The sequence below is a fragment of the Myotis yumanensis genome, unplaced genomic scaffold (assembly GCF_028538775.1).
Source record: "Myotis yumanensis isolate MYYU_CA2020_CCGP unplaced genomic scaffold, mMyoYum1.0.hap1 SCAF_16, whole genome shotgun sequence".
NCBI classification, from domain to species: Eukaryota; Metazoa; Chordata; class Mammalia; order Chiroptera; family Vespertilionidae; genus Myotis; species Myotis yumanensis.
The window spans coordinates 38822246-38836443 of record NW_027223767.1 but is presented as its reverse complement, the minus strand read 5'-3'; the positions used below and the strand labels follow the sequence as shown (position 1 = coordinate 38836443).

The 14198-nt window shown below is 54.7% G+C and overlaps 2 protein-coding genes across 9 annotated transcripts in view; one reads left to right on the top strand and one right to left on the bottom strand.

Moving 5' to 3' along the window:
• HDAC5 (histone deacetylase 5) overlaps positions 1–5041 on the top strand; it is a 34811-nt gene extending 29770 nt beyond the window's left edge. For 4 of the 6 annotated variants that reach the window (XM_070395255.1, XM_070395254.1, XM_070395253.1 and 1 more), the window contains 12 exons: positions 36–156; positions 628–677; positions 836–943; positions 1363–1418; positions 1549–1636; positions 2777–2896; positions 3151–3248; positions 3417–3535; positions 4059–4192; positions 4458–4542; positions 4677–4842; positions 4922–5041. In XM_070395255.1, coding sequence (XP_070251356.1) covers positions 36–156; positions 628–677; positions 836–943; positions 1363–1418; positions 1549–1636; positions 2777–2896; positions 3151–3248; positions 3417–3535; positions 4059–4192; positions 4458–4542; positions 4677–4842; positions 4922–4961 — 1185 coding nt within the window. In that variant the 3' untranslated portion in view covers positions 4962–5041. Of the gene's footprint in view, positions 1–35; positions 157–627; positions 678–835; positions 944–1362; positions 1419–1548; positions 1637–2776; positions 2897–3150; positions 3249–3416; positions 3536–4058; positions 4193–4457; positions 4543–4676; positions 4843–4921 lie in introns of those variants that run through there. The other 2 variants (XM_070395256.1, XM_070395257.1) reach the window with 2 other exon arrangements.
• A 2146-nt stretch (positions 5042–7187) lies between these two features.
• G6PC3 (glucose-6-phosphatase catalytic subunit 3) lies at positions 7188–12818 on the bottom strand. Of its 3 annotated transcripts, XM_070392863.1 has the most exons (7): positions 12785–12818; positions 12367–12590; positions 9964–10070; positions 9488–9578; positions 8353–8471; positions 8073–8214; positions 7188–7832 (listed from the first exon to the last, which is right to left on the bottom strand). In XM_070392863.1, exons 2-7 carry the CDS (start codon positions 12582–12584, stop codon positions 7469–7471), a joined length of 1041 nt encoding a protein of 346 aa, XP_070248964.1. In that variant the 5' UTR covers positions 12585–12590; positions 12785–12818; the 3' UTR covers positions 7188–7468. The 3 variants fall into 3 exon arrangements, with proteins under 3 accessions (XP_070248964.1, XP_070248965.1, XP_070248966.1); XM_070392864.1 differs by lacking the exons at positions 12367–12590; positions 12785–12818 and adding an exon at positions 12097–12195; XM_070392865.1 differs by lacking the exons at positions 8353–8471; positions 12785–12818 and having other exon boundaries at positions 7718–7832; positions 12367–12687.
• Between the last annotated feature and the right edge of the window lie 1380 nt (positions 12819–14198).

Here is a 14198-nt window from a genome sequence, read left to right as displayed (position 1 = left end):
TTCAGTGCCACCCTTCTCCTGATCTCCCCTGCCAGCGGATCCGCGGTCGGAAAGCCACACTGGACGAGATTCAGACGGTGCACTCTGAGTACCATACCCTGCTCTATGGGACCAGCCCCCTCAACCGACAGAAGCTGGACAGCAAGAAGTTGCTTGGTGAGTCAGCAGGCTGACGGGCAGGTGTGGGCCAGGCCTTGTCCACTGCCTGGGTGGGATAGGGGGCTGTCAGGAAAACTGCTCGGCCAGGGCAGGCAAGTGGGTCCTGTTGAGCACAGGTCATCCCCAAGGCAGAGGTGGTACAGTGCCATATTGCATACCTCCAAGGGACTCCGTTCATGTAGAATATGACATTATCAGAGCACGCTGGTGGGAGTTCATTGCAGAGTGGAAGGTGAGGGGTCAGGCTTGGTGATGGGGGAGTGATTTGCTCTTCTGCCCCTTTCTCCCCGCTGTCTGCCCCAGAGGCAGGATGTATCCCCAGAACAGGGCACAGACATCTCCCAACTGGTATGGGCTGCAGAAGCCTGCCCTGTGCTTGGGTCTTTTTCTATGACTGAGCTCACTGCCCTTTGCACACCCCAACGTACAGCCTTGGCAGTGGAGTAGCTCTGTTTCTCTTACCTGCAGGCCCCATCAGCCAGAAGATGTACGCCATGCTGCCTTGTGGGGGGATCGGGGTGAGTAGGGCACCTACCGGTGGGGGTTGGTGAATGGTTCTCCCAATTTTGGCCCCTCCCTCCTGCCCAACATAGCTGCTGGCTGTCCAAGTGCCCATCCCCATTCTTGCCCTCCCCCTGCAGGGGGCACGCTGAAGCCTGCTCTCCTGCCCCTGCAGGTGGACAGTGACACTGTATGGAATGAGATGCACTCCTCCAGTGCCGTGCGCATGGCGGTGGGCTGCCTGGTGGAGCTGGCTTTCAAGGTGGCAGCTGGAGAACTTAAGGTGAGTACTGGCAGGGGAGAAGCTAAGCACTGCTTGTTGGTCTTGTATCCTCAGGAGCCGAGACTGGGGCAGCCTTAGCTTTCCCTTTAGTAAGGCATGGTCCTTTGCAACCTCAACTTTCAGGTGCCAGAGTGGGAGGAGGTGACAGTTCTAAGGCCAGCTGGGGGATGAGGGGTAAAGAGGGACCAACAAAGTGGCACTAGTGTCTGGTGCTCTCATGGGCATCTCAAGAGCTGGGATGGTCTGCCTGTCTGCCCACGTGGCCCACAGCTGGCCACGGTTGTGTATGATACATGTTTCTGACCTGTGTTTTCTTCCCTGCTTGGCTTATGTTTCTGTCCTTCTGTGTCCACCCCTCTGTGGCCACCTTGCCTGCCTGTCTGTCTCTTATCTCTGTCCCCCTGTCTGCACCTTTTCAGAATGGATTTGCCATCATCCGGCCCCCAGGACACCATGCTGAGGAATCCACAGCCATGTGAGTGCCACCCCAGCCCTGCACTAGACCTGCAGTCCTCACCCTTTTCCCCCCTCACTAAGGTGATGCATGTATCCTGCTCATGGAGCAAACCACTGACCTCCCTGCCCTTTTCTCCCCCTTCCCTCAGGGGATTCTGCTTCTTCAACTCCGTAGCCATCACAACCAAACTCTTGCAGCAGAAGCTGAACGTGGGCAAGGTTCTCATCGTGGACTGGGTGAGCAGTGAGCTGCCGGGGCCAGGGTCACCCTTCAGGAAGCCCCCAGCCAACCCTGCCTCCTCTTCCTCGGGTGCCCACACTGGAGCTGGGCCTGATGGCTTACTTTACATCTTCCGCCTGGAGCATTAGCCCAACCCTCCATTTCCTTGGGACTCCCTCCTCACTAGGAGACTCGAAAGTGGTTTTGGCCCCTGGTCCATCTTGGCCCCCACCTTGCAGCTTCAAGTAACTGAAAGGACTTCCTACCTTGAACCGTAGAGACCAATACCCCCGTGATATCACGGCACCATGTACTCACGCCACCTTATGTAGGAAGGAAGAATTAGGGTGTCCATTTCTATATATGGAGACACTGAGCTGTTGGGTGACTTACCCAACCAAGGTTGCTTAGTTGGGGAGGTTGGTACTGGGTTTCAAATCAGGCCTTCCGGCCCCACCACTTGTACTCTTGCTCCTACACAGTGCTCCTCAAACCCTGTCTCTCTTGGCGGAGGGAAAGGCACCTACCACTCCCTGTGAGCTGGGGAAGTAGCCATGAGCAATCCTCATCAAGGGTGACATCTCTTTGAAGACCAACTTTGGCTTAAAAATTGTTAATGTTGGATTTTTCTTCAGAATGTATCTGTTTGTGTTTTTAAAAAATATATATTTTTATTGATTTCAGAGAGGAAGGGAGAGAGAGATAGAAACATCAATGAGAGAGAATCATTTGATTGGCTGCCTCCTGCACACCCCGCGCTGGGGATCCAGCCTGCAACCCGGGCATGTGCCCTGACTGGGAATCGGACCATGACCTGGTTCACAGGTCGATGCTCAACCACTGAGCCATGCGGGTTGCGCTATATCTATTTGTTTTCCAATGCTTACTAGCCTTAACGTTGCCCTCCACACTGTTGTATAGAATGGGCCCTGGGGGAGAGTAGCCACATTCGCCTCATGGCTTTGCATCTACCCTGCACAGATCCCGGTTAGAGAAGCATGGGGTGATACTGTTGTGAACAGAACACAGATGCCCTGTAGCTAGTGGTGGGCTGTACCCCAGGCTCACCATATTCGGGGGGAGGGGTGACAAGGGGAATTTTTACCTTTGGGCTAGAGCCTGGGCCATTTTCCTGATGCTTTCACTCCTCCCACTAGGACATTCACCATGGCAATGGCACCCAGCAAGCGTTCTACAACGACCCCTCCGTGCTCTACATCTCCCTGCATCGCTATGACAACGGGAACTTCTTTCCAGGCTCCGGGGCTCCTGAAGAGGTACAGCTCCTGGGCCCAAATGTGGGGCCCCTCGGGGAGGTAGTAGAAGGGGACCTGGCAGGGAGTCCTGGAGGCCCTTGGTGGTGCTGGTACCTGGGGAGTCTGGGCTCCTAGTGGGAGGACCACACCGGCCAACTGCCCTTCCATGCAGAGCAGAGGTCAGTGGAGTGAGGGCTGGAGGTAGGGCTGAGGGTGGGGGCGACTTCTGGGATCCCTAGGCAGTGAGAATAACCCCTCCCCCACCGTGCTGCTAGGTTGGCGGAGGGCCGGGCATGGGGTACAATGTGAACGTGGCATGGACGGGAGGTGTGGACCCCCCCATCGGAGACGTGGAATACCTAACAGCCTTCAGGTGAAGACTGAGAAGGGCCAAGGGAGGGGTGGGAGCCCCCGGGCCCTGCCGTGGGAGGGGTAGAGACACGCAGTTTGGTGTAGGTGGAGGGGGTTGTCTTGGGGGGCACAGTGGGGCGAGGCCTGGCTCAGCCTCCTGCCAGGGTCAGCTTGGGCCCTCCCTTTGCAGGACAGTGGTGATGCCCATTGCCCACGAGTTCTCACCTGACATGGTCCTAGTCTCCGCCGGGTTTGATGCTGTTGAGGGACACCTGTCTCCGCTGGGTGGCTACTCTGTCACCGCCAGATGTGAGCCTGCTGGGGGATGAAGGGAGGCTGTGGAACAGTAAGGATGGGGTCAGGTGGGGATGTGGAGCAGGTAGAGACTGACACTGCACAGTTGGGAGGAGAGCTGGGGCAGGGCCAAGACTTGCAATAATCCTGGCAGTGCCCCCAAGTCTCCCTCTGCCAATCCTGGCCTTGAGAGGCAAGCAGGGAGGGAGGTGGGGGGAGTAGCAGAGGGTGTGTCTCCTCCCGGAGTCCTCGGCATGGAGCTTGTTGACCCATCCTCTCTCAGTGGTGTTCTTTAAAAGACATCTGATTGCATTTTTTAAGCTTGTCTGTTACGTTTTGTCTTTAATGGAGCATTTAGTCCATTGGCATTAAATTTTAATATTGATATATATACACACATTTGAGTTTAAGTCTTCCATCTTATTTTGTGCTGTTTGTCCCACTTCTTGTTTCTATTTCTCTCCTTTCTTACCTTCTCTTGAATTCTTTTATTTTTATTTTTTTTTACCATTTCATCTCTATTCACTCATCCCTAAAGGTTTTGGCCACTTGACCAGGCAGCTGATGACGTTGGCAGGGGGCCGGGTGGTGCTGGCCCTGGAGGGAGGCCACGACTTGACCGCCATCTGTGATGCCTCTGAGGCCTGTGTCTCGGCTCTGCTCAGCGTGGAGGTGAGGGGTGAAGGGAGGGGCTGGGGGTGTGGGCCAGTAGGCCAGGGTCTGCGAGGCTGGGAGGAAGGGCCCCTTCCTGGGTCAGGCAGTACCGAGGGCCCTTGGGAAGGTTTCCTGGGTCCTGAGGACAGCTAGAGGCCAGGAAGAACTTTCTGAGGAGGGTTCCTCCTATCCTGAGAGATGTCTGAGGCTGAATGGGGTGGTTAGAAGGGCAGGCACCATCACCCATTCCCCACCCTAAGCCTTCTCTTCTTTCTACTGCCAGCTACAGCCCTTGGATGAGACAGTCTTACAGCAAAAGCCCAACATCAACGCAGTGGCCACGCTAGAGAAAGTCATCGAGATCCAGAGTATGTGGGGACAAGTGGAGGGGCTCAGACCTTACCAGAGGGGCGGAGCTGAGGGGTGTGCCAGGGCTGGGGATGAACAAATTCATAGGGTGGTTTTTGCCCTCCCTGACCTCCTGCTCGTCTCTCATCCACAGGCAAACACTGGAGTTGTGTGCAGAGGTTTGCTGCTGGTCTGGGTCGTTCCCTGCGGGAGGCCCAGGCAGGGGAGACGGAGGAGGCCGAGACTGTGAGCGCCATGGCCTTGCTGTCAGTGGGGGCCGAGCAGGCCCAGGCTGCTGCAGCCAGGGAGCACAGCCCCAGGTGAGGCTCCTCCCACCTCTCTGCCCTCCCCTACGCTGAGGACCCCACTCAGTGCCCCTCCATGTGCTTGTCCCCACAGGCCAGCAGAGGAACCTATGGAGCAGGAGCCTGCCCTATGACGCCCCGGCCCCGTCCTCTGGGCTTCATCATTGTGATTTTGTTTATTTTTTCTATTAAAAACAAAAAGTCACACATTCAATGACGTGTGCCGTGTGGGTCTCTCAGCCTCGCCCCTCCTGCTCCTCTAAGCTGTCTCAGGCCCCCTCCCCTGTAGCTCACATCTCAGCTCTAGAAGTTTGCTTCCTCTGTAGGATATGGAGCTACCTTTTGCAGCCTCTCCCCATGTGGTATCTCACACCCACTTTCCCAAATTCTTTCCTTTTCCCCCTTGGAGCCTGGGCCAGCTCAAGGTGGGGAGGGGGCCAGATAGTACCTTTTGTTTCGGCAGTCTCCCTGAGTGAGGACGGAACAGGAAGTTTGGTACCTTGGTTTCAGCTGACTTGGGGGGGAAATGCCTTAATTTCACCCTCCTCCTCTCTAGCCTTGGGAGGTCCTGAAGGGTCTCTCTACCGTCTAGGACAGGGGTCCTCAAACTACGGCCCGCGGGCCACATGTAAATACAAATATTGTATTTGTTCCCGTTTTGTTTTTTTACTTCAAAATAAGATATGTGCAGTGTGCATAGGAATTTGTTCATAGTTTTTTTTTAAACTATAGTCTGGCCCTCCAACGGTCTGAGGGACAGTGAACTGGCCCCCTGTTTAAAAAGTTTGAGGACCCCTGGTCTAGGATATAGAGTGGAGGGGAGGTGGGCTCCTGCCCAACGATTCCCCACCCTTTTCCCCACTCTGTTGTCCTCACCATCTCCGCACAGACGGCTTTCTCCTCCGCCTTTCTCCTGGCCTCAGCACCAAAGGGCAGGCTGATGCCCTGGGATGTGGGCCTGGAGTCTGTGGGCAGGGCTGTCTTGCTTTACATTCCTTAGGGGCTATTTCCCCTTCCAGGGGCTGGAGTGGGTGGGAGGGATGGGGCTGGACGCCTGGGTTATGAGGGGCCTAGAAGAACCTCAGCTCCAGGCCTGCTTTCCAACTTACTCTGTTGGCCTTCCTGCCCCTCTGCTGGCACAGACTGGGGAGGGGAAGAAGGTGGTCCCTGCAGGGGGCACTGTAAGCTGGTGAGAGTGCCCCTGCTGTTCAGGACCAGATTTCCCTAGTCACCCAGCATGCTGCAAGCAGAGGGTTCGTGGCCCACCTCTCTCCTGGGACCTTTTGCTTTGAAGCCTGGGGAGGGTGAGAATGGGGGCTCTAGAAGGGTCAGGGCCAGAACCAGAAACACGGAAGTCTGCGCTCAGCTGGAGCTTCCATTCCTCCTGGGCTTCCTTTGCGGGCCACCAGCCCAAGGAAGCTAAGATCAGGAGTGGGGGCCGCCCTTTCTCTTTCCCAGAAGCCCAGCCTAGTCCCATTTCTGGGGCTGGGGCCCCACAAGGCTTCTAGGGAATGCTGTCCAGCCTGTAGGAAACCAAAGATGGGAAGTGGCTCCTAGGGGGCGAGTCTTCCTCTCTCCTCCTTCCCAATACCACACACACTTTTTTTCTTCCCATCCTTGGGCCCCACCAATCTGTTTACATATTACCCTGACGGGGTCTGAGCAGGGTTGAGGGAGTCAGGGGAGGGGCAGGAGTCCCACCACCATCAATCCATTGTGCACTTGTCTTATGTGTTGTGTGTCCTAGGTCCTCCTGGGGGGTGGGGATTGGGCTGGGCTCAGTGACAGGCCTCCCCATGCTGAGCCCCAGCTCTGGACCCCTTACCTCCCATCTTCCCGTGGCTGGTCTGGTTCTCATGTAAACCCACTCCTTGCTTTGTCTCCTGGATATGGTTTTCAGTTAAAGTATTTTGTAACCCATAACATTGTGTGTCCTTGTGTAAATAAATTTGTTTCTGGCAGTGCCTTCTGGAGCCAGTGTCTCTGTCCTCTGGGCTCCCAAATGGAGCAGAGGTTCGTATTTCCCCTCTTGGCCAAAAAAACTGCTCTTCTCTCTAGCCCCTGGACTAACCAGCTTAGGAAACAGGAGGCTGGGTGCACCTCTGTCCAGTAGGTTAAAGACGAGGTTTCACTGAAGGTAGCCACAGCACCACACAAGACCTCTCATATGGCCGAGGTGGTGATGGTGCCCAGGGCTGAAGGTCTCAAATGAATTTATAGCCTCCCCTCTCCTTTTGACTCTCTGCCTCTGTGGAAACAGGGTTGGGACGGGGTGGAGAACAGGCGGGCCCAGCCGGGATCCCACTCGCGTGCACATGGGCAAGTTTAGTGGACATGTACACGTAGGTAAGAGAGTCCAGAAGTGTTTAAGGGCTTTATTGGGGCCACTCTGAGCCCCTCACAGTGTTGCAGGAACCCACTGGTCTTGCTCTTGCCTTTGCTTTTTGGGGACTTGGAAAGGAGGGCAGGAGGAGGGCTAGCCTTTCTGGGAAAGGGAAGGCCCTTCTTTGGCGCTAAGCCAGGTGGTGGGAGAAGTGGGAAATTCAAATGAGCAGGGCCTTTTGGGGGGCTGGAAGAGGATGGGGCCGCCTCCTGCAGTGTGGAGGTCACGGAGTGTTGGCTTTGAAGGAGGCACCTGAAGTCAGGAAGAGCGGATGGGTGGTGCTTCCTGGGCACTGAATGTGAGCACCACCCAGGGCACAAGGGCCAGGACCAAGCATGGCCAGAGGGTATATTTGAGGAAATTGAAGATGTAGAAAAGGCTGATCTGAGGTGGGTAGCCCAGCCAATTCAGGGGGCCCAGCAGCCCCATGGCCAACAGAAGGCAGGCTATCTTCTGTCCGTTTCCCAGGTGTGCTCGCCGTACTGGGGCATAGCAGGGAGAGTGGAGGGCGATGCCCAGACCCAGGGCGGCCCCTGAATCACGGCTCAGAGAGGCAAAGGGCCGGCTGTCCATGTGCACCCACTCAGGCCGCTCACACCACTTGGAGGCTAGGCTGATGGACCTGTTGGGAGGAAAAGTCTTTGCCAGGAGAGATATCCCCCAGCCTAGAACCTAGAGAGCCAATGGCTCTCATCCCCATTGGGGCCTACTCCACCCCCATGTTCTTCTGAGACCCCAGGACAGTCTATGTTTGTGAATAGGTAATGTGGCCTTTCTTAGTATAGTGAACCAGAGACCCACCAGGCCAGGTACAGGCAAGGCAGGACAGGCCAGCCTGCCCAGGCTTTAAAGCAGGACTTACCATGAAAGATCCAGGCCCAGTGTAAAGAGGATCCAATAGATGAGGCTGGCACCCAGCAAGAGGCCCAGAGAAGTCAACCCGTAGAAGCTTAGCTCCCGCTGTGCGGGCACCCGGGGGGTCATCAGCCAGCCCAGGACCGCACCTGAAGGAGTGGGGTGACAGCAGCTTCAATGTGTTTGGGGACATGACCCACCCTGAGCTACAATGCAGTTTGGCAAAATAGATTGGTCTTCCCACTACCGACAGCACCCTCTGGGCCCATCCTGTTCCAGGTGCTTACCAGTTATCAGGCCAGCCAACACCTGGTGAGGGAAATGTGCTAAGACGAAGATTCGGGACAGACCAACAGCCAGTAGGAAGGTGCAGTAAGCCAGGCTCGGCATCACCCTCACCCAGCGGCTAGAAAGAAGAGAGGCAAATGGTCTAGGGCCGTGGTAGGCAAACCGTGGCTCGAGAGCCACATGCGGCTCTTTGGCCCCTTCAGTGTGGCTCTTCCACAAAATACCACGTGTGGGCGCACACGTACAGTGCGATTGAAACTTCGTGGCCCATGCGCAGAAGTCGGTATTTTGTGGAAGAGCCACACTGAAGCGGTCAAAGAGCTGCATGTGGCTTGCGAACCGCCGTTTGCCGACCACTGGTCTAGGGCAGTGGTCGGCAAACTCATTAGTCAACAGAGCCAAATATCAACAGTATAACGATTGAAATTTCTTTTGAGAGCCAAATTTTTTAAACTTAAACTATATAGGTAGGTACACTGTTATTAACTTAATTAGGGAACTCCTAAGCTGGCCTTTGCTAAAAACGTCCTCAATCTGATTGAGGTACATTCGCTGAGGTCGACCCCTTCCAACTCTCTCATCCACACTCGTCTTGTATACTTGTTTCAGATAGACGAGTGCGGATGGGAGAGTTGGAAGGGGTCAACCTCAGCGAATGTACCTCAAAACAATGTACCTCCCCTGCGCTGCGTATTCTGCGGCCCGCCTGTGCTGCGTCTCCTGTCGCCCGACCGACCGACCGACACCCCCCACTTCTTCTAACGCCACTTCTTCAAAATAGACTCGCCCAGGCCGAAAACCGACTACTGCGCATGGGCTACGAAGTTTTAATCGCACTGTACGTGCGCGCCCACACGTATTTTGTGGAAGAACCACACTGAAGGGGCCAAAGAGCCGCATGTGGCTCGTGGGCCGCGGTTTGCCGACCACTGGTCTAGGGCAATGATCGCCAACCAGTGGTGAGGTGCAAAAGGTGACCGCTGGTCTAGGGGTATCTGGATCCAGTTTAGTTTCCCACAGCACAAACGCCCAGGGGCTCCAGAACTCCAGCTCCCAAGCTGCCCTGTTGCTGGGCCTTTTGGGCCCAGGGTACCATTGCCTCTGACCCCACTGGTGGGCAATGCCCAGGTGTACCTGTGGGTCCGAGTGGCCACCTGGGAAGAGATGGCTGTCATTATGGGCCAGAGGGCTGCGCCTGTGATCATGCAGTGTCCAGAAGGGCTGCCTGTGGGGGAAACAGAAGCTTGTGGTAAGAGGATGGGGGTGGAACCCAGGTGCCCCTGGTGATAGCTCAACAGAGCTACCTCCCTATGGCTGATAAGAGAACCTTTCCCCAGCACTGTCCATAGCTCCCTCCACCCTGAAGCTTTCTTCACCCCTCCCCGTGGCCACTGCTCTAAGGTTTGGCTCTACTCTAAGCAAGGTGGGCAGCTGGCGCACTGGCATAGGTGCTCTCCTTCCAGAATTCAATGTGGTCCTCCTAGAGCTTTTTTTAATCCCCGGCCCAGTAATTGTGAGGTGGGCCTCTTAGTTGGGCCACCCTGGCTGAAAAGTACTTGAAACACACGAATCCTAACTACACAGGAAAAGGGAGGTTTGAGGCTTCTTACCTGGACCAGTTTCACAAGAAGAGGGGAACTGGTGAACCTGGGCTGGGGCCTGGCTGTAATACCCAGACTCATGGACCCACCAAAATGGCCTGTCTCCAAAAAGGAACCTAGAGGAGAACAGATGCAAGATGATACTGTGCTCACATAGAGCCAGGTGGACAAGAGAGGGGCAGAACACCTGGGGGTACTCTAGAGATAGAGTCAGAAAGGGAGTCCAGGCCTAGCTGGTTTGGCTCAGTGGATAGAGTGTCAGCCTGTGGATTGAATGGTCCTGGGTTTGATTCCAGGAAAGGGCACATGCCTGGATTGCGGGCTTGATCCCCAGTAGAGGGCATGCAGGAAGCAGCCGATCAATGATTCTCTTTCATCATTGATGTTTCTATCTCACTCTCTCCCTTCCTCTCTGAAATCAATTAAAAAATATATTAAAAAAAGGAAAAGAAACAAAGGGAGTCTAATTCTGTGCTGTTTCATTGCCATGGATATTTACCTTGGAACAGGAGAAAACACACTATTTTTAAAAAAGTGATAAGGAGCCCGGCTGGCATGGCTCAGTGGTTGAGCATCAACCTATGAACCAGGAGATCACGGTTCGATTCCTGGTCAGGGCACATGCCCAGGTTGTGGGCTCAATCCCCAGTGTGGGGCCTGCAGGAGGCAGCCAATCAATGATTCTCTCTCAGCATTGATGTTTCTATCTCCCTCTCTCTCTAACACCATTAAAACATATATTTTTTAAAAAGTGATAAGGAGGTAAGAGATTGTGGGGGGGGGCGGGTGTATGCTCTGAGATGCTCAGAAGTCCTACTTTTTACCCCTCCCACTGCAGGACCAGCTCTGCTCTTCTAATCCATAGAGAGCCCAGGACCTCTCACTGGGCTCCTCCCAGAGCCTCCTGCTTCTCCCTCTTTCCATTTCCCAAATTCCAACCTGAATTGCCTCCACCTGAATTACTTAGGAGGTAAGTTTCTTGTGTCTGGAAATGGGAGTGGGGAATGGGCAGAGGAGGCTGAGGAAGAATAAGGAAGACAAAATATTCAAAATCCCCTGGCCTAGGAGATGCTTGGCCGGACCCTGTGAAATCCCACAGTGAGAAGGCTGCTGTGGCCAGAAAGAGAAGAGGTGGGAGAGCAGAAGAGAGGCTGGCAGGAAATCAAGTGCCGGGGAGGGAAGTACAGAAGGGACTGCTGCTCTCCACCAAAAACTGAGCCTTGTTCTCACACCAACCCGGGGCGCTCAATACATACTTAGCAAATGAATGGGGGTTTTGTCAAGTGGGGGGGGGGTCATTACGAGTGTCTACCTAAGGAGGTGGTCTGATTCTCAGGGGAACAGGACTAGAGAGGGATGCTTACACACTCTCAGGAGGAGAGAACACAAAGCAAAGGGCAATTAGAAGAAAAGTATTAGACACGGCTTTTCCGTTAACAGTAGGGGTGAAAGCCTTGCAGAGAAGAGTACAAGGGAAGGTTACTCCAATACCGTTATTTAGCAACACATTCCAGCCCATTCAAGCGTCTCCTATGAGCCTCCCTTCCCTCTGCCAGGCTGGGGATCTGGCAACAGGGGCTGAGGTGAAGGGAGGTGCAGCTACATGCCCAGCAAGAAGTATAACAGGTGGCACAGAGGTAAGCCCCAAGAGCCCCACCCACTTGCCTGGGATTCCTGGCTTATCAGTCTGTGTGAAGAGCCTACCGGTGAATGAAAGGAAAAAAGAAGAGAACATGCTCCCTGGATGGCAGTGCTTGATTTCAGGGCTTTTCAGACTTTACACAGGAATCAAGGGGGGAGGGGAGGGGGTAAGGGGACGGTCCTTGTTAAAATGCAGATTCTGGTACAGTAGCTCTGGCCCCAGGCCTGAGGTTCCACATTTCTATCAAGTTTCCAAGGGCTCCCTATGCTGCTGGTCATGTTCTGGGGACTACACCTTACTAGTCATTGGCAAGCCTCCTCTGACCTCAGCAGGGAATGCGAAGCCGGTCACGGAGCATGCTTCTTAACAAACGATGCCAAATAAATGACTAGATGAATGAAAGTGAGTTGAGAAGCAGGACTACAGGCTGCTTAAGTCACCATAGATATTGGTTAGAATACAGATTCCCAGCCCTTCCGCTGGAGTTTCTAAACCAGTACCTGTGAGGTGGGACGGGCCATTTGCATTTTAAACATTGCCCTCAGGGGCTTTGTGATCAGGGCCTTTTGAGAAACACTGGTCTACTCTTCTGAGTGTGACGGGGATCCTGAGGTCTGAATCCAAGATGGGAGGACTTAAGGCCCTGGAGTTCGCTGGTGCGGGTGGGAGGTGGGGGCCTTTGAGGCACCTGCTCAGTGGTCAGGGCTCGCGCGGGACTCCGGGCCCTGGGGGACCGGAGAGCAGGGCGCCGGAGGGCTCCGCTATCTCACCACTTGCAGACGAGGTTGAGCCACTCGGTGATGAGGCTGATCCAGAGCACGGCGACGCCCACGCGGCGAGAGGCGTAGTAGGCCGCGGGGAAGAAGAAGAGGAAGAGGCTCTTGGGATCGCCCAGAAACGTCACCCAAAGCCACACTTTCTCCAGCCAGGGCAGCTGGTTCTGTAGCGCCTCCGCCATCGCGATGCCCGCGCTCAGCACGGACTCCATGGCGACCTAGGAGCCGGGTTTGCTCTAGCGCAGAAGCGGAGGAATCCCGGCAGCTGGGCCGTGCCTACCAACCGCCGCCCAAAGCCCACCCAGGGAGACCCAGACCACGCCCCTTTCGCCGGTGGCCGCACAAGCCCCGCCCCCGCCCTCCCCCCGCCCCGCCCCTGGCCGTCCCGGGCTCCCGCGAGCCCGGCCCTTGCCTGGAGCGTTTCCTCCGGCCGTCGTCTTCGGCTTTCCTTTCTACTGGGCGGCGCAGGGGACAAATCTCTGCGAAGGCGTTTCCGCAGAGCCCCACGTGGCCGCTGTTACTCGCACGTGGGCTCCGGGAGCCGAGGTGGCTACCGCTGCTGTTCCGGGTCGAGGGACGGGCTCATCGGCGCGCTCAGGGGTTTGCTTTGCTGCTGGAAGATGGATGTGTGATCTCCAGGGCCAGATGGCTTCCAGATCGGACCTCCCTTCTCCAGTACCGCTACCCACCAAGGAAATTCCGAGATCTCTTGAAGAGAGTGCTGCGGACACCCTCTCCTCCGGGGCGCCAGGCATAGTCCCTAGGCGTTGGAGTGGGACCTTGAATTTACATACATCGGCAATCAGTCCCTGACTTTTCCGAAAGCCTGCGACTCTCGGGTCCGAATTAATCCACTATTGATTTGGTGGCTGACAGATCAGCCTTTTGATTTTGAGGAGTCTTTCCTAAAGCCTTGTGAATGCTTACACACAGTACTGTCTAAGTCATAATTCCACTTCTACGTTTGTCTTGCCCCCCCTCCTTGCATCCTCTTGCTTTCCAAAACCATGAGATAGTGTGTTGGAAGAGGGGACACACCCACGGCAAAATTTGGAATAATCTTATAGAGGAACACATACAGAAAACTGTAATCTCAGCTATTCTAGGTAATGCCCTGCATAGAGGCACAAGGGGGTTGAGGGAGGAGGCTGTGGAAGTGACTCCTCAGTCCCTTCCTATCTCAAGCAACTTTGTTCTTGGAGAGTTTTCTGATGAGTGGATGTAAACGAGAATGCAAATCTGGGTTCTTCTTGGAAAGACATTAATTTCATGAATTAAAAAGCTGTGGGAGCCTTGGCCGGTGTGTTCAGTGGTTAGAGCGTCAGCTCACACACCGGAAGGGTCTCTGGTTCCATTCCGGGTCCAGGGCACGTACCTGGTGGGGCGTATGAGGGAGGCAACCAATCGATGTCTCTCTCTCACATTGATGTTTCTCTCTATTCCTGTCTCTCTCTTCTCCCTTCTTCCCCCTTCGTTCCTTCCTTCCTTCCACTCTCTTCATTTGCTCAAGGTCATGTAATTTAGCAAGTGGCAGACCTAGGATTTTGATTCCGGTTTAGCTAATTCCATAGCCAATATTCTTTACACTACCACTTTGTAACTAGGTATAATCATTTGGGCAAGTTTCCTGTTAAGTCGTTGGGACCTCGGATTCCTCACGTGTAAAATACAGAGTTCATTCATCAAACTCTTGTGTCCAGGTGTACACATAATGACGACTGCAGTTCCCTCCTCCTTGCCCTTTTCATTCCAGTAGGTCATTTGTCTCTAACTTCTAAAACGGACCCTGCGACCACGGTACCACGGCTGGACATAACCATTTACTC

Excerpts from the sequence above, each read along its gene's own strand:
- G6PC3 (XM_070392863.1), bottom strand. The coding sequence starts at position 12,584 with ATGGAGTCCGTGCTGAGCGCGGGCATCGCGATGGCGGAGGCGCTACAG. Across the intron at positions 9,579-9,963 it reads TTCTTGTGAAACTGGTCCAG|GCAGCCCTTCTGGACACTGC; the intron begins GTAAGAAGCCTC and ends TTTCCCCCACAG. Across the intron at positions 7,833-8,072 it reads CTGGGCCTGGATCTTTCATG|GTCCATCAGCCTAGCCTCCA; the intron begins GTAAGTCCTGCT and ends TCCTCCCAACAG.